The 24625-nt window shown below is 47.0% G+C and overlaps 1 protein-coding gene and 1 pseudogene across 4 annotated transcripts; both read left to right on the top strand.

Annotated features, from left to right (window-relative positions):
• The first annotated feature begins 5763 nt into the window (after nt 1–5763).
• On the top strand, nt 5764–9780 carry LOC125523227 (phosphoserine phosphatase, chloroplastic). Of its 4 annotated transcripts, none has more exons than XM_048688280.2 (8): nt 5764–5909; nt 6555–6791; nt 6895–7027; nt 7199–7306; nt 7992–8085; nt 8430–8579; nt 8662–8715; nt 9366–9780. In XM_048688280.2, the coding sequence occupies exons 2-8, from the start codon at nt 6569–6571 to the stop codon at nt 9507–9509; spliced, it is 906 nt and encodes a 301-aa protein (XP_048544237.1). In that variant the 5' UTR covers nt 5764–5909; nt 6555–6568; the 3' UTR covers nt 9510–9780. The 4 variants fall into 4 exon arrangements, with proteins under 4 accessions (XP_048544237.1, XP_048544236.1, XP_087392079.1 ...); XM_048688279.2 differs by having other exon boundaries at nt 5783–5909; nt 6558–6791; XM_087535953.1 differs by lacking the exon at nt 9366–9780 and adding an exon at nt 8896–9059 and having other exon boundaries at nt 5783–5909; nt 6558–6791.
• A 7919-nt stretch (nt 9781–17699) lies between these two features.
• On the top strand, nt 17700–19533 carry LOC125525737 (aspartic proteinase nepenthesin-1 pseudogene; annotated as a pseudogene).
• Nucleotides 19534–24625: the final 5092 nt, after the last annotated feature.

Here is a 24625-nt window from a genome sequence, read left to right on the forward strand (position 1 = left end):
ATGTTTTCTCCCCCCTCTACTCTCTTGTAATGGATTGAGTTTTCCCTTTGAAGTTATCTTATCGGATTGAGTCTTTAAAGATTTGAGAACACTTGATGTATTTCTTGCTGTGCGTATCTATGGTGACAATGGGGTACCACGTGATTCACTTGATGTATGTTTTGGTGATCAACTTGCGGGTTCCGCCCATGAACCTATGCATAGGGGTTGGCACACGTTTTCGTCGTGATTCTCCGATAGAAACTTTGGGGCACTCTTTGAGGTTCTATGTGTTGGTTGAATAGATGAATCTGAGATTGTGTGATGCATATCGTATAATCATACCCACGGATACTTAAGGTGACATTGGAGTATCTAGGTGACATTAGGGTTTTGGTTTATTTGTGTCTTAAGGTGTTATTCTAGTACGAACTCTAGGGATGTTTGTGACACTTATAGGAATAGCCCAACAGATTGATTGGAAAAAATAACTTTGAGGTGGTTTCGTACCCTACCATAATCTATTCGTTCGTTCTCCGCTATTAGTGACTTTAGAGTGACTCTTTGTTGCATTTGAGGGATAGTTATATGGTCCAATTATGTTATTATTGTTGAGAGGACTTGCACTAGTGAAAGTATGAACCCTAGGCCTTGTTTCAACGCATTGCAATACCGTTTACGCTCACTTTTATCATTAGTTACCTTGCAGTTTTATATTTTCAGATTACAAAAACCTTTATCTACTATCCATATACCACTTGTATCACCATCTCTTCGCTGAACTAGTGCACCTATACAATTTACCATTGTATTGGGTGTGTTCGGGACACAAGAGACTCTTTGTTATTTGGTTGCAGGGTTGCTTGAGAGAGACCATCTTCATCCTACGCCTCCTACAGATTGATAAACCTTAGGTCATCCACCTGAGGGAAATTTGCTACTGTCCTACAAACCTCTGCACTTAGAGGCCCAACAACGTCTACAAGAAGAAGGTTGTGTAGTAGACATCATTGAGGTAACCTAGTGTTATACGGAATTTCTTTGGTTTCATGTTACTCGAAAATAGTTTGTTAATAAGACTTGATCAACCTTATTCATGGATCCTTTTTAGGGGTATGCGGTCGATGAATTTAGTAAGAACAACCTATTGTACCTATAGTTTGCTCTCTGTTATTTTTAGTTTAATATAGAGTAATGTCATGATTATCCTGTTTTCTGAATTATCCGTGCAATAAGAAATGCTCGAAAATAGAAGTCCTTGGAATGACCTGAAAATTTAGTATGATTTTTTTCTAAAATATATTAGAATTTTTGGCACTGAACACACCCTAGGGGGGTGCACCTCTGAGCCACGAGCTCACACACCGCGCCCACCCCCTAGGCACGCCATGTGAGCTCGTGGGTCCCATGGGGGTCCCCTCACTTAGTGCACTTGCCCATTGCCTTCTTCCACCTCCAGAAAAAATCACCCTTGCTCTTCATCCCATGTTCTTGCTCATTTTTGTCCAATTTTTTATCTCTTTGCTCGGAGCTCCATTTCTCAAATTGTTCAGAGGAATCGCTCCTTGGTATGTGACTCCTCTGATGGTCCAATTAGTTTTTGTTTTATTGGTTTATGTTTTGCATATTTTGCTATTGTTGGTGACCATATATATGAGCTTGCATGTTGAATTTGTATGGTTCAAAATAGTTTTGATGGATGATATAGCCTCTAGACAGTTGTAGGAGTAGTTGCTATCAATTTTGTTAAGTTTCATTCACTTTTATTTTGGGGACTAAAGTTTCATAAATTTTCAGAGAAAAGATAATGCTTAGGAGGGTATTCTCTAGGGTTTCTTCGAGCAAGAGCTCCCAAAGGCTTGCAATTTATGAACCGGACCTCGATCCACCTTGAGATGCTGCTGTGAAAGTCTATACAGTTCTTCTACGTACGCACTAGTTCTAGGTGAAAACGAGCGCAAAGAAACATGCTTTTTCTACATCCAGTGCTAAATAAAAAGATAAAAAAAAGGTCTTAATTATACCTAGCCGTAGTGGCGGAGATAGAATTTTGGTGAAGCTTGGGCAAGTTTGAGGCTACGCGTCTAATATGGAAATCGAAGCGGGTGTTCAAATACACAACATATAAAATAGCACCAAAACTTCTGAACCACAAATAAAACACTGAAAATATAAACAATGTGGTCATATAAATGTAATTAAGTGAACTAACATATAATATATCAATATTCAGTTTCATAGATCAAAATAAAGTTGAGACAAAATTAAAGTCATAGAAACACCCCCCTACATAAAACTAAATTCTCCATGTTGCTAGCAAAAGTATATGTCGGTTTCTAAGAACCTACATATTAGTTGTTTGCTACAACCCTTTCAGAGTTCGGCCAGGGACTGAATGCGTCTAACAATCCTAAGTCATGGATGAACGGTGGTAGGATGAAGTACAGATGGACATAAAGAACTACCTAGGTTCGGGCCTCCTTCTTGGTGTAATACCCTACTCATGCCTTGTTTCTCATTCCAATGGTAGAGAGCTACAATGTGTGTCTATTACAAGATTAAAAGATCGACCCTTGGTTAGGCTTCGGGCTCCCCTATTTATAATATCGGTGGAGGACCTGCCGGAGGCCCCTATTGGTCGAATACAAATTGGAATATGCTAGTCTAGCTTTGTATCATGGTGGCATGGTTGCCCATGGCATGCTTTTACGAATGATGATGACGACCCCCGGGGCAGTGTGTTACCCCCTGGACATTTACCCGCCTCCTTCGGTATACGTCGAGCGGCATGGAGATACTGTCACAGCCATGCTTTGCATGGACACACGCAACCGAGTTGTCCTAGTCAAGGGAAATGGCAAAAAAAATTGTTGGTGCTATTCCCTAATTGAAGGATTTGAATATACAACGGACATTGGATTTTTTGGCATGGCAAACCAAATTTTTTTCATGGTAAACTATGTTTGTCTAGGCTGGTTAGTTTAGTTGGTGAGCATGGCAAATCTGCCTCAATTTATATTTTGCCAGGAAATTGTCGGACTCACCAACTAATTTTGTCATCCTCGCGCCAACATAAATTAACATGAAAAGCGTTCCATTTGCCATGCCTACAAATCTGGCTTAGATTTTTAGCTTTTCCGTGATCGAAATCCACCTTTTTGCGAAGATATACAAATTCATAATAAAAATCTCAGCATTACAAGGCATCCCAAACAAAATATAAAATTACACCCAAGTCCCTTAGGAGCCTGACGACCTCAACATCCAGAACTTGCTGGTGGCGCGCCGCCACTGCCGCTCTTCTGCTTTTCTTCTGAGTCGGCCATCAACGTGGACGGGAAGTCACCCTGGTTGGCCAGAAGGGCCGCCCTGGAGAAGAAATCGTTGCCGAGGTTGGCGCCTGGTCCCATGGCATACATTGGGATGATGTCGGAGAGCCAATGGCCACTGGAGGTGACGCGCCGAAAAGATATGTCGACTTACAACCCACTACTCTATCGCATCCCGGTGTCGATGAATAAGCAATCATGGGGATGAACCGTCCTTTGACCCAGCCACAGGGGGAGCAGGTGTCAATGCTCCCATCGTGTCCGGCAAGTAATAACTCTCTCTACCTGCCATGGTATGGGAAAATATGCGTCTTCACCATCACTGCCCTCCTGCAGCATGGGCACATGCTTTCCCTTCAAACGCGTCGATGACCTCGGAAGTGCCCACCCAGCAAGCACGTGCCTGGGGAGGAGGATACGTAGGCGGGATCCAAGGTTCTTCTCGAGGATATGGGGGACTGTCAATGGACCTCGGGCTCCGCCTATCCAAGCCCCCTCGTGATTCCTTGCTCCTTAGACGACCATAACATTACGACCAACAGATCATAGTAGCCTCGGGGAACCCCATCCTCCATTCCGCAGACACTCACCTTAACATTGCGCCTACCTTTCCTCTTATTATTGTACAATATGTGTGAGCAATACCAGAGAAACCAGACCTGATAGTTCACAAACTTGAAGCATGTCTCGGAATGCAAGAATCGGGTTTTCATTTCTTGGTGTCACAAAGAAGTGCTCGAATGACCACATGGCTACATTAGAATCGCCCATCACACGCCACGACAGATTGAACTTCATTTTCAGCTCTTGCATTAAGGATCACATGTGATGCCGGTTATCCACTCAGGGTTCGCCATACACACAAATCAGACGCCAAAGGGGGGCATTTGGAGACACACGGATGCAAGCATCAATAAATCTTTCATTAACTTTTTTGACTTCTACTTCAACTTGATCACACCATAAAAGAGTTAAACCACCGCTAAGATCATTACTTTAAATGCCAGCAAAACCACTCAAACCAAACATATTACGTAAACAACAAACTTTATTTGCTTTATGTCTAGTTTTAGATAAAAGACTAATTTTTCATTGGTGTTCTGAACAAGGCATGCCAAATCATGAATTGTCGGTTTGTTGGCCACACCACCGACGGGTCCATCTTATAGAACTCATTGTACTTGATGGGGCGCCACACTCGGCACTGTCAGGTTACTAGCGGTCTCTGGACCAGTTACTTCCGCTTGCATGCTCATACTCCCTCCGTCCGAAAATACTTGTCATCAAAATGGATAAAAAGAGACGTGTCTAGAACTAAAATACATTTAGATACATCTCCTTTTGTTCATTTTGATGACAAGTATTTCCGGACGGAGAAAGTATTCGCTTCCCCACCACCTACCCCTGTCACCCCCTCCACTGTCGCCTCTGTTGGAGCTGCATCATCAAATGGCACAATTGCCTTTTCCATGTGCGGCTGCATTCCTCTTGTCCACTTGACTAGGTTGTACTTTCTCTTCTTTCGATTTCCCCCCAAAAGAACCGAGATGGTACATGCCTATTGCAAAGCGAAATCTTTTTTGAGTCGTCAAAGAGAGATATTGAACATAGGGACTCAGGCTCTTTTCACTATTTTGACTCTTTTAAAAACTTTCACACAAAACTATTTCATGTTCTGACCCTTTTGATGACGCCACAAGCCGTGACGATTCTTCTTTATTTAGAAACGCCGAGGTAGCCAACGTTGCTGGCCTGGTCGAGACGCTACGTGGCAAGGCAGAAACGTCCAAGTATATCGCGTTGCTGAAAATGCCAAGGGTGGCTGGCATTGCTGCCCAAGCATGAAACGCCAAGGGTGTTGGCGTTTCAACTAGCTTGTTCATATTGCCATTTTATTTATGAAGGGGAGCAACGGTGGTTAGTCCGGCGTTTCCAAATAGAGAAGAAACGTCATGGCTTGTGGTGTTATTAAAAGAGTCAGATCGTAAAATAGTTTTGTGTGAAGTTTATTTTGTGCGAAAGTGTTTTGAAAGAGTCAAAGTAGTGAAAAATAGTAATTGCAACAATGTCGAAAATTCAAGATTTTTTTTTACAACAAACTTGCTCAAGTGTTAGACTCGGGTATAACTTTTTGGGAAGAAACGACTTTCGTGGTATTGTTGGCGGAAAAAAATCGGCACTACATTAGAGTTACATATTCACAATATATTTTCCTAGAAATTTTGTTTTTTCGCTTAGATTTTTTACTTGAGTTTTTCTTTGTCGAAATTTTAATACTGAGTACGCCAGTAAGTCAAGTTTGTTCGTAAAATAGTTTCGAAGATTGTTGACTTTGTTCTGTATTACTAAAAATTCCCAGAAACTTTTTATCAGGTATTTTCCGATATTGGACGGGCAATAGTTGTATTTTCCTACATTCGTGGATGGTAACAAGAGCCAATCAGTAGGCCCACTTGTCATCGGAGGATGGCAACATAGTTCAGGTACGTGGTAGGTGGAGGAACGCCACTCCGCCCGTCACCAACCTTCGTTCTGCAAATCCTTCGTATCGCCTGGGCGCGCCATTCGACCGGACGAAGAATATTCTCCTGTTCTGCAAGTGTGAGTTCCCGGATCACGATCCGATCTTTCTTTTCTTTTTTGGTTCCTTGCTAGTACTAGATTTCAGCCATGCCGCCCTCTCCTAGATTCTCTATCCGCCATGGCCGTTGGCCAGCGGCAAGCGGACCCACCATACAAGCAGGGCAGGGCGGGCCGCCGTGGAACCACCCCTGCTCTGGCCTGTACTGCCGCCGTCGGAGGTGATGCGCCGCGCCGTCCCTCCGACACCGTCGCGGCCCGCAGCGAGCAGGGCGAGGCGCGCGGCTCAGCGTGAGGAGGGCGCGGACGTCGGCCCCGGTGGCAGTCGGTCAGTCAGCAATCGGGTCTCGGCAGACAAGACATCATAGGCCACGCCGCAATGCTGTCGCCGGCCGTGCGTACGAGTTTCTTCCTGCTCTGCCTCCACTTGCTTGGAGCTTAATTTTAGCCCGGCGTCGGTGTTTGCCGCTCTTTGCACCGCCGGGCGCATGCCCATGAGCTGTTTGATGCTTTGCATCAACGAGTTCGAGCAGGCCTAGGGGCAGGGGCTTTTTCCTTGTGCCAGTCGCGCTGCAGTAAATGTTGCCTTCTCTTGGAGCTGGCTGGAGTAACATGATCTTGGTGGTTGTGTTTTTGGCCTAATGGTGTTTCCTTCTGATTTGCAAGCAGGTGTGCATGGTATGGCCAGTTCAATCAGTGCACGCACCAGCGCACGGCATACTCTGTCGGTTTCTCCATTATCTTCAGTTCGATCAGCACAGACTTCACAGTTAGCGATAAGAGCTGCAAACCCACTCTTCCCTTGTGCCAAACTCTCTCAAGCTCGTGCCGTGGTGGCAGCACCAATGAAGGTCTCCAAGCACCCTTCCTCTTCTTGTTTAGCCAACCGCCAGCCTTCGAAAGGTTAGTGGTATTTACTCAGAATTCCTCTAATTGGTTAAGTGACGTGCGTCTCCCAAGAAGCATCTAGGTTAGCTTATGTGATGATTTTCCTGCTTATGCCCAGAGGTTCTTGAGACATGGCGCAGTGCCGATGCGGTGTGCTTCGATGTGGATAGCACTGTATGCTTGGATGAGGGTATTGATGAGCTTGCTGATTTCTGTGGGGCTGGGCAGGCAGTAGCTGAGTGGACGACAAAGTAAATGTCACATTTTCCATAGTATGTTAGTGCTTAGCATATACTACCTCCGATCATAATAATTTTCGCAGTTTTCAGTCATATACTACCCCGGTTCAAAACTGCGACACTTATTTTGGATCGGACGGAGTAATATCTTTGGAAGAACTAATCTTGGTCTAATGTTCTCAGGGCAATGACAGGGACCGTTCCATTTGAAGAGGCTCTTGCTGCCCGGATTTCGTTAATCAAGCCATCTCTGTCCCAAGTTCAGGACTGTTTGGAGAAGAGGCCGCCCAGGTAACCTTATCCAAGTCCCAACTTCAGGTTGATTCAAGAAGTTAAGCACTATTTAGCTGCCGTATTTGCTTCCTAGATGGATCTTTTGAGATTCCACAGCTTTGTTATTCTTAATTTGGAATGGTATGATATGTGCCACTGAACATAACAGAACGATCTTAGGAATTCCTACCTGATTTCACTCGGCTTCTCTTTTTACACCAATATGAAAAATATTAGCTACACTATATGCAAAATTGGTCTGGTGCCACGAGAAAAACAACATTTCAGGATAATAAGTCTAAGTTCTTTTTAATACCACTAAATGAGATACAAAATACTACTCCCTCTGTCCCATAATATAAGAGCGTTTTTGACACTACACTAGTGTCAAAAACGCTACACTAGTGTCAAAAACGCTCTTATATTACGGGGCGGAGGGAGTACCTGCTTATACCACTTGAGTCTCCACCGTTAGGCTGTTGCGTGCCCTGCAACCACAACATAACCCTTCCGACTTATTCGCTGTGTGTCTTAATAAGAGATTTCCCAATATCTCTGACTACAGAATAATGCTACTAATATGGTATTCGTTAGTCATTTATTCAGCACTAAAACAGATGTAATTTTCATGTTAGGTACACACATTGTTCATTTTCTTGGTTCATCCACATGTTTATCAAAAGCAATATGTTTGTATCTGCAGGATTTCTCCTGGAATCGCTGATTTGATTAAAACGTTAATAGCTAATAATACTGAAGTGTTCCTTGTGTCAGGAGGTTTCAGACAAATGATTGAGGTATATCTTCACTAATTGGCTGCACTATTGGTACTTTTGGAATATCAGAACATGGTCAAATTTGCCTGTCCTTAAAAAATCTTCAAACTTTGATAATTGTTATATTTGGATGTCACACCAAGCTTTACTTTTAACATATCTATAGTTTGAATACAGACATTAATGCTAAAATTCCCATCTATATTATTTGTTGGAACATTAAACAAGGATATGTTTCTTCTCCCGATCTAAAAACTATAATTCCTTTTTTCTTCTCTTGAGAAAATTGTAAATATAATTTTGCAACTGAATTTTCACATGCATGCGTAAAGCAGCCCTTAGTTTTCTATTTGTCTTGCTTCCAGCCTGTGGCATTTGAGCTTGGCATTCCTACTGAAAACATCATAGCGAACAGACTGCTATTTGGTACATCCGGAGAGTATGCTGGATTTGATACCACAGAACCCACTTCTCGAAGTGGGGGTAAAGCAGTAGCAGTGCAACAAATAAGACAGGTTTAGTGTAACTGTGACTTCCGATGTTGCATTTATGTTCTTAATTTCTAGCCCCATAAGTGACCTTGTTCCATGTGTTCAGGATCGTGGTTACAAGACGCTGGTTATGATTGGAGATGGTGCAACTGATCTTGAGGTACATCTGTGGATAATTCCTTTGAAAATAAATATGTTTCTTTGGGTAAAGTAAACAACACGTATTGACACGATTCATTTATCTGATGGGGGAAAGATGTGGAAGTGGCCAGTTGATGCAGCTTGATTTGTTTATTTGCAACTCCTTTCTCACTGTTTGTGTTTTTCAATCTCACATCAGGTGCTGCATGTTGTTCTCTTCGTTATTTGACTAGAGATGTAAATAACAGGAGAGTGAGTTTCTTCAATAAAATGAGGTGGCAAGAAGGGCTATAAGTGCAGACTGCACTAGTTCATCTTTTTACAGATCCTAAATCATGTGAGACAATGACATCACTTAGTACTACCTCCGTCTCAAAATGTAAGATGTTTAGCCTACAAAAATGTCTTATATTTTGAGACGGAGGTAGTACTTAGGAGTAGGGGGGTGCGGAGGACAAAACTGCTGTGACTTCCTAACGACATGTTAAATAGTGATTCATGGCATTTAATTCTCGTCAAAGGCCAACATATGATATTTTTATGAATGATGTGTACGCAGCTATTTAACCGATTCTTAGTGTTATTAATTTTTAGTGCGATGAAGGAGCTATATCTATGAGGAATGGACAAAAATGTGTGTAGCTTAATTTATATACATGTTCTTTGCAGGCTCGGCAGCCTGGTGGAGCAGACTTGTTCATCTGTTACGCTGGTGTCCAGATGAGAGAAGCAGTTGCAGCCAAAGCTGACTGGACCGTCTTTGAATTTCAAGAGCTAATTTCTGAATTGCCGCAGTTAAATACCTCACAGTGATTCTGAATATTACAGTGTTCACACCGTGAAAGATCGGATGTTCTCAAACTTGTGTTTAGCTGCATTACTTTATTTCACATTTCCATCATTCCTTTGATGAGATGGTGCTTGAGCTGGAGCTCAAATTTAATGGTTTCATTTCTGAAACCTGGTGGTTATGTTTTTTTTTTCTTTGCAGGGTTGGTGGTTATGTATCTGGTACGGAAACCCGATGGTTATGTATCAATATTGAAATTTTTATAGTTATGTATTGATATTGCAATTATTTAAACCTGGTTTATGTACCTATAGCACCATAGACAACTTGGATTATAATTTATACACACAGTTAAATATATGAGCAACTCCTAAAATTGATGTTCTGCTGAATTGATATGAAACTTTGCTCAAACATTACTTATAGTACAAAGGATGGCGGCATACTCAACCATGGAGAATGAGTTGTTGTGTGATGCGTGGTTGGCCGTATCCGCTGATTTCATAGGCAGGAGCAGAGGGGAGCGTTCTCACAGCGCGTGCATGATTTGTTTCACGCGTGAAAGCACATTGTGCCCTATGACATGCACATCATCCACGCTTGCAATGTGAGGCCGTTATTGTATCGATGACATGCCATCCAGACTAGTGTCACCAAGTTTTGTGGCGCGGTTGATATGCTAGAGGCAAGGTGGCCATTGTTCATGGCATCCGAAGAGATCGTAAGTTTTGCTTCTTCTTTCTCAACTTGTTGATTGATTGATTCGGGGACTTCTCCGCAATGCCTTTAGCGCACGACCTAGTAGCTCACTTCGTCCATTGGCTTCGCTCACCAACAGATTTCGCACATTTTATTTTCAATCATTTTTGTCTTTTACTACCCTGTTGGTTCAAAAAATTGGTGGAATGTATAAACTTCAAGAATTTGAAAGAATTATTTTGTGAGTTCAAGAAAAGATTGCGAATTTAAAAAAATGCATTTAAAAATTGTTCATAAATTTCAAACAAAATTAAATTTTGTTTGTGAGTTTGAAAAGAGTTCAAAAAATTAATAAAAATATATGAATTTGACAATTGTTCACCAATTTCGAAAATGCGCACTAATAATAATAGTCATGAAATTTTAAAATTTTAAAAGGAATTTAAATAGAGAAAAAATTGGAAAAAAATGACAAACCAAAAAATTGGTCCAAAGCTTCTAGAAACTTCACACCGATTGGAAGCTTCTAGAAGCTTCACAATTAAGAAAAACTGTCATTTTAGGCAATTCAGAAAAATTGTTAAAGCTTATGCTAAGGCCCATCAATAACAACCGATGAGGATTATGATGTAATCACTACAAACAATATGGTAGCAACCACTTTCCATTTCACCAGAAAATTACAGTACTGCTTTAACATTCTTTAAAGAGAATTTGGAGGACCAACCCTTTCCCCAGATACGAATAAAGGAGAATAAAGGAGACTGCTTTCTGTATAATTGTGCTTATGGGTACTTCTACCTTGCTATAAGCGAGGTACAGCCGCACGCTATGTTTGACGCCTTGAGCATCAAATAGGATTTACCTTCTTGCCTGGCGCACTAGTCGTGGCCACCACGGATGTGACCGTGAAGTCCAACCTGTTCGGTAACCATTGGGGCAGGGGACTGGGAGTTTGTACGTAGGAGATTGTATAGGGATTAGACATGAGAAGTAGATTCTTACTCCTATTCCTTTGTTGGGTACAAGTTGGGAATTGGATTAGGATGAAGCTCTACCTACGAATTAACAGGGTACCCATGAAAAAAAAATGGTGGGAATTAGCCCTCTCAACCCTCAGTCCTCTTGCCACTTAAATTTTCATTCCCTCTACTCAATCAAAAGACTTTTCACCCCTCAACTCACATTCTCAATCTCTAATTCCCACAAACCAAACACGTTTAAATAGTAAAGCGGAACAATTTCCACGAAACTACCCAAAATTGAGTGGGCGGTAGGCCACCAATAGCAGAGCAAAATGGCCAATCTCTCTTGCCTTTCACCGGCGGAATCCCCAACGTCCAAACCGAACCCATCCAAACGATCGAGAGCACGCGTTCGGCACTGCACAACCACATCTGCGTGGAAACTTGCGCTGCTGGTTAATAAGTTAACCTTTCCGTCGTGCTGGGAGGTCAACACTCACTTACGCTACGGCGACTGTTCGGCCAATACGCACGCCGCCTAGACGAGACGTGCAAAGAGGTCCTGCTTTCCACTTGCGTGCATGGTTAGTGAGATCCCCATCCATGGGCCGGCAAAACCAGCAAGCTAGCATGTCCTCCTGCTTACGTGATTGGTGAGATCCCGTTAATTAACCCGTTGCCTGCCTGCCTGCGAAGGTGGTAGCATCCAAATCGATCTATGTTGGCACCGAGCTAGATGACACCTGCGGCTGCAGCTGAGATACCGCTAGAATCATGACTGGCCAAGAGCCAAAGCGCCCCTTCCCTTGTTTGTCACACTTGCGGCGGTGGATTAAGCTAGAACAAGCACAAAAGGAGTGTCCACATAACAAGTACAGAGGTGTTTGAGAGGTTGTCAAATCCGACCCCTCAAACACCCGCGGATGTACCCGGACGCATCCGCGGACAGTGACTGGTCACCTTTTAGAAAACGCATTTCACATCCAAATACGTCCAATTAAAAACCTCATGTTCATATTATTACATGCAACGTGAAACCTAATCTGCGCGGAGCTCGTCCAGTTCCGCTCCCCGCTCGCCCGGCTCCGCTCTGGCCATGCCCGACGGCCGGCTGCGCTCCTCAGAGTGTTGGCCGGTCGCCGGCAAAGTAGGGTAGGGCATGGTACATGAGCTAGCTCATAGGACTCAAGGTCCCGCTGTCTCCCATGCCCTACTATTCCTCGTCGGAGACCGGAACACGAACGGTGTCGGTGGACGTCAGATCGATGATGGATCCGTCCGGGGACGAGCCGTAGATGTCCACCACGATGCAGTTGCGGCGCCCGGACTAATGTGCCATACGGGGCGCCGGAGAATGCGACTCCGCCTCGCCGACGTCCGCCGCCGCCGCCTCCCGCGCCCGGTGCCTTGCACGGCCGGCACACCGTGCCATGGCCTCGTTGGACGAGGCCCATGGTTCGTCCCGATGCTCGGCGCGTCACCGAAGGGCTTGCGTGTCCGCCAGCGCGTCCGGGCGCCAGACGGACCGCACGACCTCCGGCGAGGCAGCTATGGCCGGCCTAGCGCCGGATCCATACCCCATTTGGGCGGACGCAATGGATTCCCGACGGATGGAGTCCGAGCGCAACCGTCCAAGGGCCTCCTCCCGGGTGCCGCAGAGCGCAAGTCGGACGACCATCTCCTCAGGGCCACGCGGGATGAGCTCGGGGTCGACGGATCTGGAGGTGAATGACTCGGATCCGCTTCCCGCCATGCCGGAGAAGGCCGGAAGGAGCCGGAGACGAGCTTGAGTGGCAGACGGGGAGCGGAGGGAAGAGGAGTGAAGTGGTTAGGGTTTGATCTGGTGAGTGGATGAGAAAGAATTTATGCGGGGTCGGGTGAGCCAGCGTGGGCCGGGTCCGACATGGCGGACGTGCCCAGGCGCCTGTATATTATTTCCATATTTGGCTGAATATGAAGGTGCCAGTCAGTCTGAACGTTTGAGGGCCGTTTGAAGGGGCTGTCTGGGTTAAAAAATCATGACCGGACAGTGTTCGGGTGGCCCGCCCAGACGTATGAGGCAGGGTTGAGGGGTTCGATTGTAGATGCTCTGAACCAACGGGACGTGGACATGCCGGGTACACCGTACATAAAATACTGGAATTCGCTCCTACTTCTTCTTCTTCTTCTTCGCATTTGCTCCGGCCCTCTGCTTTTGTGACAGAGCACAAAACAACAACTGCCATGACATCCAGCGAGTCGTGAGGAAATAAGAAGGACGGACCTGCGCAGTCCAGCGATCCATCCATAGTTCGGTACGCCATCGAGCTCGAGGCTCATTTCTGCACACCCATTTCTTTGGACTGCTGAGCACACACGAGCGAATCATCCACAGTTAACTACTGAAAAACACATCGCCGCCACGCAAGCAAGCGCCTATTCTGCAGTGCTTGACCCATCCACCCATCTTGTCCTGCTCGGCGGTGACACGTTTAGTCATTGTGAATGCCGCTAGATGCTACTAGCTGCCGCCAGAGCCTGGCGTGACATGCCATACGTCGCTAGTGGCAGTGGTTGGGCCCTTCTTCCTAACAGGAGTCGGTTACAGCGCTTGGAAGCTCGAGATCCCAATATTTGTCTTTGCAAAACCATTTCCTTTTCTTTTGATAAATGATGCTTTTATCCATTTCTAATGTGGCATCAAGTGAATACAAAGCGTAATATGACAATCGGTCTTTACATAGCTAAAATGCACGCCGTTAAAACAGAGTCTGACAAAGTAAAAGGAGTGGCACAGTGACAACAACAAAATCATATGAAACCGAAACTATGCACATGTCGAAGGAGGGTGTGACCCAAGCGAAGATTATGTTGTCACTCTTGTTGGGTAAAAATATGTCTGATCACTCACTCCAACCGCATACACGCAATCAGGAACAACGACTAGTACTCCGCTCGGTGTAGCATAGACCGCATATGAAGCCAATGCGTACAACGGCAGATTATCTACATGAAGAAGAGATTTTACCATTAAAAACAAGAGTTTCATGAAAAGATTAAATGTATTATTTCTAAATAGGCAAATCGGCCATAGCAGGGCGGACGCTTCCACCTTTGTTAGCAAAACATTCCTTGGAAGTGTAAACTCATGCTAAAAAAACAGAAAAGATTGCACCATTTCCAGACACTCGTGTATTTGGCCTTGACCTCGTAAGACTAACAGTGAGAAACCACGACAATATTAGTAGCAAATGATGTATCCAGCTGTAGCCAGTCAAACTTAGCAAGATTTTTGGAGGTGTACGCTATCATCAGTCCTAGATAGTACTTGCTAATCATGCTATTTCAGCCTTCCTCCGTGTATCTTTCTACTAGCGATTTTAAGCATGCGCGCATATTCGGTCGGTGCACGCCAGCCCGCGATGGATAGGAAGGAAGGAAGGAAATCGTCCGTTTCTCAGCCCGGGCCATGCCATGCTCAGCTGCTACACATACGTCGCCAACACTGTCCAAGATCGCTCTACGGCGCCTTGAGTGCTAATCACTCAAAGCAACGCCACAAATGCAACCCCACCGTGCTTGATTGCTTGCTACTAAGATCCAAGCGGGCGACAGAGACAACTTGGCCGAAACGAACAGACCAAGAAAGATAGCCCTGATCCGCGACGGCGATGACCCTAAAAAGGGACGGGTAAAGGTTTCTTCGCGGAGAAATAATTAGCCTTTTATCGATCGGTATGACGTCTCGTCCCGATTTATAAGAGGCCAAAGCAACAGATCGCCTACGGTTAGCTACCAATTGAGAATATATGTAGCCGCTGCACGCTTTTGGCTTCTTTGTTCTGGAGCTAACCACCGTTGTTTGACTCTGCAGTTTCCGGTGCGGATTAGGACGCTTCCGCCCCCTGGTAGTTGATGAAAACTACGTGTTACTGGAAATCTTATTGCAACAAAAGTACTGGTCATGTCAAGACGCTTTTTTGCGGGTCATGTCATGTCAAGATTGACGGGGCTAAAAGGTTGATCGGTTAACAAAATGAAGTCTTCACGCTCACATCCTACCATACGCGCATTTTTGAAAGACTGGATCAGCGGGTCTTGAGACTGATGAAGTCGTCGCAAGCACCATCTAGTCGACGGGCATGCCATACTATTGCACAAACACATGTGCCTTTCCGGTGCCATTTCTTTCTTTTTTTCGCACCGGAAAGGCTGAAATAAATTCAAAAGATATGCAAACACATGTGCCTAGTCTAGGTCCTAAATCTAAATAGGCTGCTTTCATCATAAGGAATCTAATCATCTAAGTTACCTTCATACTCTCGTGCGGGTTACTACTATACCGCACTTAACGCACCATTAGTTACTACTTCCTCCGTTCCGAGTAAATCTTGAACTAAAACCACGACGAGTAAATCGGAATAGAGGGAGTAGATAATTGATCGTGTATTGCAACGGGGCATAAATAATCTTCCAGGTTAATTAATCTGTGATTTATAGGATGTGTGTGTGATTGCGTAAAAAAAAGAAGGATTTACCAAAGACAAAATAGCTTTATTTGGTAAGTTAATGAATAATGTGCATTTAATGCGGTTTTCTAAAAATGCTAAAATAAACAAAGATGGAAGGAAAAATAGAAAGAAGAGAGGGAGGGAAAAGGCAGGAAGGATGTACTTAAGTTGGACCAAGGACGAGCCGATCGACCACACAACCTTATACTTTTTAAAAATAGACTGGATAACTGCATGTACGTTACAATGAGAGCATAAATATTTTATTAACTTAGCACATGATTTATTTGTCCATATTAGTATGATTGTGTAAAAACTAGAATTTTATTTAGTAAAAGTGTATTGATTTATTAAGAAATGAGAGGAAAATCAAAATGAAAAGAGAATGGAGCCCTACATAAGATTGGATGAAGAACGAGCAAACGACGGAACGTTAGGCTTCCACGCTTTTTAGGCCCTGTTTGTTTGGGTTTTTGCTTCTGATTTTGCAGCTTTTTCACTTTGATCAAAAAGTCATAAAAGCTTCTAAATAGATGCTTTTGGAGTTTTTATGGTTTCGGGAGCCAAATATTGTTATATTGACTTGTCAAAAACCATAAAAGCTCCAAAAGGACCTATTTAGAAGTTTTTATGATTTTTTGGGTAAAGTGAAAACGCTGCAAAAGCAGAAGCAAAAGCTGAAACAAACAGGCCTAAGTAGGAGAGAAGAGATATGTTACTCATCACCTACGGAAGAACATAACATGTCGACCGGTTTAATCACAAGTCGATGTCCACAGATGCAGTAACGCAAAATTCTTACGCTCTCACTCACCATCACGTTGCTATACTTCGATTTCTCACGCGTTCATCCAGCCCAGCCACATGCATAGGTAGCCGACGAGGCGTCAAGGTCAAACTATACATGCTGTTCCAGTCCGTGCACCGACCTATGTTTGACAGCCAAATTCATGTGCTCCATTTCAGCGTGTATGATGTTGAGACAGAGACGGAATTTTCAAATGTAAATATGTAAAAAGGTTCCTCACAAAGAAAAATAATATGTAAAAAGATCATTTCAAAAAATATGTAGTAAAATGAAAGAAAAGAAACACTATTATGATCGGAAGATAGATCCGAGGAGATATATTTTTTTTTAGGATCAGGAGGAGATTTTTAAGATAAGCAATCACAGCACAAGGACACCGATATTTGTTAATGGTTCATTACACAGGCTAGCTACATCTTTGAGAACCCTTCTCTGAACCTTTGGCGCCTATACTGTTAAAATATGCTAACCATAGAGACATCTTTTGGGTACATGATCTTTAAGGGCATCTCCAATGCTGACCCTCAGATCGCCCTTATACGTACGGACCGTATGGTCCGGACGTGTTGTGCCATCCAACGCAGGGCTACATCGGCTGCCGAGCGGTTCAGACGCATTTTTGTTGGAGTCTGGACAACAGCCATGTAGGGCTCGACACCCTGGTCCACTAATTTCCTCTTCCGATCCCATTTTCTTTTAATCCACCCCTTCTCCCCCTTACTTTGCATTCGCACCCTTCTCCTCCGAAACCGCCGCGGTACCTCTCTGCAACCAGCACCAACGCGTCTGCTTGCCTTAGCGTAGTCCACCCAGGTCCCGTCCGTAGCCAGGTACACTCCCCCCCCCCCCCTGTCCCGGGGGTCAAATTCGTCCATGGCGACCACCACGCCCGGTAGGTGTTCGTTCAAATGCCGTTAAGCTTATTTTCGAACGGCATGTCGTTTTTTTAGAGTACAAAGGATGGCGGCGTACTCAACCATGGAGAATGAGTTGTTGTGTGATGTGTGGTTGGCCGTATCTGTGGATTTCGTAGGCAGGAGCAGAGGGGGGTCGTTCTGGCAGCGCGTGCATGCGTTCCACGCGCGAAAGCACATTGTGCCCTACGAGATGTCCCCCTCCGTCTTAGCATCGTGAGATGCACAGAGCCAAATTATCACACCTTTCGTACAAATGTCATCAAAACATGAAACTTGTGAGTCATCAAAAACATGAATTCAGTTGCACCTATGCAAACCACCACACAAACGAGGGCATGGATCGATCCCTGACAAGTGCAAGAGCAACAAAAGTGCTGTTGATTTTTTGGTTATCAAGCAATCTTATTTTAAGATTGCTGTTACTGGCTTCCGCCGAGAAGTAGCCATCCAGTAGGCAGTGGCACATCACCCAACTACTGCTCCCCTGAATTATCCAATGACTAATCCAATCACGACTACGCAGCTTGCTAAATGGAACATAAATAAGCAGCGTAATCCCGCGACTAGCTCCCGGCGATCTTTGTCACTGCCTTCAGCCACCTACCAGCCATGAAGCGGCAGCTCGTGGCCACGCTGCTGGTCCTGCTCGCGCTGCCGGCGTTCGCCGCGTCCGCTCCGGGCGCCGGGATCGCGGCGCTGCTCACGCACGCCGACGCCGGCCTCGGGCTCGCGAGGCCCGAGCTCGTGCGCCGGATGGCGCACCGGTCCAGGGCGCGCCGGCGGCGGCTGCTGTCGTCGCGGGAGACGGAGGCGGGGGCGGACCGGCCGGTGCGCGCCGGCCTCGGCGCCGGCGGCGGCGGCAGCATCGTGACGAACGAGTACCTGGTGCACCTGTCCGTGGGCACGCCGCCGCGGCCCGTGGCGCTCACGCTCGACACCGGCAGCGACCTCGTCTGGACGCAGTGCGCGCCCTGCCTCGACTGCTTCGATCAGGGGGTGCCGCTCCTGGACCCCGCCCGGTCCTCCACCTACGCCGCGCTCCCCTGCGACGCGCCGCTGTGCCGCGCGCTCCCGTTCACGTCGTGCGGCGGCGGCGGAGGGAGCTGGGGCGAGCGGAGCTGCGTCTACGTCTACCACTACGGCGACAAGTCGCTCACCGTCGGCCAGCTCGCCGCCGACCGCTTCACCTTCGGCAATGCCGACGGCCGCTCCGAGCGGCGGCTGACGTTCGGCTGCGGCCACTTCAACAAGGGCATCTTCCAGGCGAACGAGACCGGCATTGCCGGCTTCGGGCGGGGCCGGTGGTCGCTGCCGTCGCAGCTCGGCGTCACCAGCTTCTCCTACTGCTTCACGTCCATGTTCGAGTCCAAGAGCAGCCTGGTGACGCTCGGCCCGGCGGCCGAGCTTCGGAGCGGCGCCGCCTTCCAGTCCACCCCGCTGCTCAAGGACCCCTCGCAGCCGTCGCTCTACTTCCTCTCGCTGAAGGGCATCAGCGTCGGCTCGAAGCGGCTGCCGGTGCCGGAGCGGCGGCTGAGGTCGACGATCATCGACTCGGGCGCGTCGATCACGACGCTGCCGGAGGACGTGTACGAGGCGGTGAAGGCGGAGTTCGTGGCGCAGGTCGGGCTGCCGGTGATCGGCGCGGAGGCCGGCGCGGCGCTGGACCTCTGCTTCGCGCTGCCGGCGACGGCGCCGTTCTGGGGGCGGCGGGGGCGGCGGGCCGTGGCCGTGCCGTCGCTGACGCTCCACCTGGACGGCGCCGACTGGGAGCTGCCGCGCGGCAACTACGTGTTCGAGGACCACGGCGCGCGGGTCATGTGCCTGGTGCTGGACGCGGCGGCCGGGGAGCAGACCGTCATCGGCAACTACCAGCAGCAGAACACGCACGTCGTCTACGACCTCCACAGGGACCTGCTGTCCTTCGCGCCGGCGCAGTGCGACAAGCTCGTAGCATCGCTGTAATGGTGAAATTGTACAGAGGAGTAGTAGAACTCGTAGCACTGATCGGGTGAAGCGCGCCGACGTGGCGGCGGTAGAGTACGTTTTGTGCGGCCGTGTAAACTGGGCCGTCCATGTAGCTGATCTGACGGCGCACACGCATGAGCCTTTCCAATGGAAGGCCGGGCGCTTCGGTTGTACTACTTGTACAGAGTTTGGAAAATTCCAAAGCTAAGGCTTGGCAAGCAACTCCAATGGGATGATCCATTTTGTCTGCGGCCGTTCGTTTGGGTCGGCGCGGATAGAAAAGGCGGCCCAACGCGTCGATTCAAACGGACGCGCGTCCGTTATTCGTCCGCGGGCGACCCATTTTCGGCATATTTTTTAGCCTGATTTGTGTTGGTGCGGACATGCGACGGACGCGTGCGCGGTCGCTTACTCCTGTCCCCGGGTCCGCTGGTCTGTGACACATTGGCCTCCCTCCCCGGCTAACAAGCAACCCCCCCTCCCCCGCCTCCTCCGTCACCGATGTCGTCGCCCATTTTTGCGGCGACTCTTCCAGCTGCCGCCGCCTCCACATTCGCCCAGCAACGCCGCCCCTGTCCCCAGTCGCCCGCCGCCGCTTCCCCCACCGCACAGCCGTCCGCGACCAAGAAGACGCCTCGTCGCCCCCGCCACATACGACCGGCACGCTCGTCGGACGCCGGCAGGGCAGCTAGCTGGTCTGTGGGTGCCGCGTCTCCTCTCGCCGGCCGTCTCCTTCTTCGACGCCCGCAAGCTGTTCGACAGTTTGCCAAGGTACGAAAATGGACTCCGCCGACGAGTTCTTTTTCCACAATTTCATTTGCGACTCCAACGATTCGTCGTCCGACGACGAAGAGGTGATATTGGCTGCCGTGTTGGTCCATCACCACCTCAACAACCAGCGGCCGTTGTTCCGTGGCTCCATTCGGGGCCACCTTCCGCGTTGAATCGTAACCGAGAGAGCGGGCATTTCCTTCTCTGGAAGGACTACTTTGATACAACAAACCCGTTGTTCAAACATCACAAATTCCGCCGCCGGTTCCGTATGAGTAGGCATGTTTTCAACCGTATTAGAGAGGGAGTGGTCGGCTATGATGACTACTTCGAGTGCAAAGAGGATGCCGTCGGCAAGATTGGTTTCTCCTCTTATCAGAAATGCACTGCCGCCATCCGAATGCTTGCATACGGAGTGCTCTATGATCTCATTGACGAGTACGTCCGTATGAGCGAGTCTACATGCCTAGAGTCCCTGTATAAGTTCTGCAAGGCTGTGATTGCTGTGTTTGACCTTGAGTACTTGAGAGAGCCGACAGCTGCAGATACAGCCCGTTTGTTGGCGATGAATGCTAGCAGGGGCTTCCCGGGGATGCTTGGCAGCATAGACTGCATGCACTGGGAGTGGAAGAATTGCCCTTCTGCTTGGCAAGGGTAGTATAAGGGACATGTCAGGGCTTGCACTGTCATACTAGAGGCCGTGGCGTCTCAAGATCTCTGGATCTGGCACTCTTTCTTTGGCATGGCTGGATCACACAATGATATAACGTGCTTCAGCGCTCGCCGATGTTTGCTAGGCTTGCCGAAGGCAACAGCCCACCGGTGAACTTTACTGTCAACGGCCACAACTACGACAAAGGGTACTATTTGAGTGACGGTATCTATCCTCAGTGGACCACTATTGTAAAGACAATACCCAACCCTGTTGGAGAGAAAAGGAAAAGATTTGCCCAAGAGCAAGAGAGTGCTAGAAAGGATGTCGAGCGTGCCTTTGGTGTTTTGCAATCTCGATGGGGTATCGTTCGGTATCCTGCTAATACTTGGAGCACGCAGAAACTATGGGAAGTGATGACTGCTTGTGTGATCATGCACAATATGATCGTAGAAGACGAGCGCCCGGAACGTCTGTACGATCAAGGCTTTCAGTTTCAGGGTGAGAATGTTGTGCCTGAGCATGGAGTAGCGGCAACATTTGAGCAGTTCACTCAGTTTCATGAAGACATGTGTGATTGGGAAACTCACGTGCAACTGCAAAATGATTTGGTTGAGTATATGTAGACTCATGTTGGCAACCAATAAATGTATCTTCTTTTATTCATTTGTAAAACTATGTGAATTTTTTTTATTTAGCCTGTAAACTATACTATTTATTTCGACGTACTATTTTGTTTGTTAAATTTTCATTTCATAATATGTTGAATGCAATGCAAAATTGGACGGCCAGCCGGCCACGCCTGCACATATGGGTCGGCGCGTTGGGCGCGCTACCGACCCATGTGAAAAACAGGGTGGACGCCGGGCGGACGGTCGACCCAAACGAACAAAAGGCGGATGAAATCGTCGTCCGTTTGGGTCGGCCCGTTGGAGTTGCTCTTAGGGCATGGCCAATGCATAGCCCCAGTGTGATGCCTTACATGTCATGTAGGATCGGATAACAAAAAAAAGTAGGTTCGGATGGAGAAACGGGATCCTCTTCAAAAGACGGGTGCTTACAGACAAAAAGTATGGTCCGATGCATAAAGTTGAAATGGAGAGGAGGGATGCATGTGTAATTAGAGTCATTTTTTATTCTTTGGTGAGGTTCACTAGTATTGCTTGTATTGGGGAGAAAAAATTAACACATATACTTCAAATTATTTTTTGTCATGAGGCATCTGTATTCATATGCCACGGTCTCAAGATGTTGCTCCCGCCGGTGCCTGGCATGAGGTGTTGCTCTTCTTTAAGCTTGTACATAACTTTTCTTTTCTTTTTGTTTTGCAAAAGTGCAAACGGCCATATATTAAAGTGTTGGGTTTCGTAGTAATTTCAAAAAATTTCCTACGCACACGCAAGATCATGTGATGCATAGCAACGAGAGGGAAGAGTATGATCTACGTACCCTAGTAGATCGACAACGGAAGCGTTTGGTTGATGTAGTCGTACGTCTCCACGGCCCGACCGATCAAGCACCGAAACTACGGCACCTCCGAGTTCTAGCACACGTTCAGCTCGATGACGATCCCCGGACTCCGATCTAGCAAAGTGTCGGGGAAGAGTTCCGTCAGCACGACGGCGTGGTGACGATCTTGATGCACTACTGCTGTAGGGCTTCGCCTAAGCACCGCTACAATATTATCGAGGACTATGGTGGCTGGGGGCGCCGCACACGGCTAAGAATAAGATCACGTGGATCAACTTGTGTGTCCATGGGATGCCCCTTGCCTCAGTATATAAAGGACGGAGGTTGCCGGCCAAGGCTTGGTGCGGCCAGGATGTGGAGTCCTACTAGGACTCCAAGTCCTAGTAGGAGTCCACCAAGAGGGGAGGAAGGGAGAAGGAAGTAGAGGAGAAGGAAAGGTGGCCGGCCCCCTTTTCCCTAGTCCAATTCGGACTAGAGGGGAGGGGGCGCAGCAGCCCCTTGGCCCTTTTTCCTCTTCCCACTAAAGCCCATCAAGGCCCATTGCTTCTCCCGTAACTACCCGGTACTCCGAAAAATACCCGAATCACTCGGAACCTTTCCGATATCCGAATATAGTCGTCCAATATATCGATCTTTACGTCTCGACCATTTCGAGACTCCTCGTCATGTCCCCGATCTCATCCGGGACTCCGAACTCCTTCGGTACATCAAAACTCATAAACTCATAATATAACTGTCATCGAAACCTTAAGCGTGCGGACCCTACGGGTTCGAGAACAATGTAGACATGACCGAGACATGTCTCCGGTCAATAAACAATAGCGGGACCTGGATGCCATATTGGCTCCTACATATTCTACGAAGATCTTTATCGGTCAGACCGTATAACAACATACGTTGTTCCCTTTGTCATCGGTATGTTACTTGCCCGAGATTCGATCGTCGGTATTCCAATACCTAGTTCAATCTCGTTACCGGCAAGTCTCTTTACTCGTTCTGTAATACATCATCCCGCAACTAACTCATTAGTTGCAATGCTTGCAAGGCTTAAGTGATGCGCATTACCGAGAGGGCCCAGAGATACCTCTCCGACAATCGGAGTGACAAATCCTAATCTCGAAATACGCCAACCCAACATGTACCTTTGGAGACACCTGTAGAGCTCCTTTATAATCACCCAGTTACGTTGTGACGTTTGGTAGCACACAAAGTGTTCCTCCGGCAAACGGGAGTTGCATAATCTCATAGTCATAGGAACATGTATAAGTCATGAAGAAAGCAATAGCAACATACTAAACGATCGGGTGCTAAGCTAATGGAATGGGTCATGTCAATTACATCATTCTCCTAATGATGTGATCCCGTTAATCAAATAACAACTCTTTTGTTTATGGTTAAGAAACATAACCATCTTCGATTAACGAGCTAGTCAAGTAGAGGCATACTAGTGATACTTTGTTTGCCTATGTATTCACACAAGTATTATGTTTCCGGTTAATACAATTCTAGCATGAATAATAAACATTTATCATGATATAAGGAAATAAATAATAACTTTATTATTGCCTCTAGGGCATATTTCCTTCATAAAGTCGATCAACCCTTACAAGGTCGTCCTTACAGAAATTAAAAATTACACGCGTGTCATTACTGGAGGAAAGACGCCATCTTTCCTCCTACACTCATGGACGACGCGCCATGAGCGAAGCTCGATGTCATCTCTGCTCCTCCAAACATCATCAGGAAAATGTTGACGTAACGGCTAGGAAGTCGTCGGTCCAGCCAGAAGATGGCGGTGATAGTGATTTGAAAAATAAACCGTCGCCCCGGAGAAGAAGACTAGAAGACCACCCATCCAGTCAGACGGGTTCAGGGGACCTAACCTCACAAGCTCCCCTATGACGCGTAAACTGGAGGAACATCACACGTCGGAGAAGGAGCCACAGGACCAAGATACGAAGTATCATTGTGTACCCCGTCATAAGACGCCTTCAAAGACCACATGTATAGCATCAGGACATAACCGGGTCCATCACTTCATAAGAGCAACGACCAGACGATCCAGTAGCCTCACCTATGTCCCTAGTTAAATGACCATGACTCGGGGAAACTTTATTGCTGACCCAAACTGCACCACTATCGCCACCACAACACTGTCGCTAAGGAACCAAACTCTAACCTTAAAAGACCTAACTACAATGCCGCACCACAGATCTAGGGTTCCCATGCAATCTCGCCGCCGAAGCGGCAGGCGGAGGAGGAGGGACATGTGGCCGTGCCGGTTTATAATACGCAAAGATTTTATGAACATTACGTAGGTGTTTGCTTCGTGCTTTTGTATCATAACCTGATTACAGTGTTAACGGATACCCCCAAATCTTGTTTGTTTTGGTTGCTCCGTA

This window comes from Triticum urartu, chromosome 7A (genome assembly GCF_056163025.1).
Source record: "Triticum urartu cultivar PI428250 chromosome 7A, HENAU_Tu73, whole genome shotgun sequence".
NCBI lineage: Eukaryota > Viridiplantae > Streptophyta > Magnoliopsida > Poales > Poaceae > Triticum > Triticum urartu.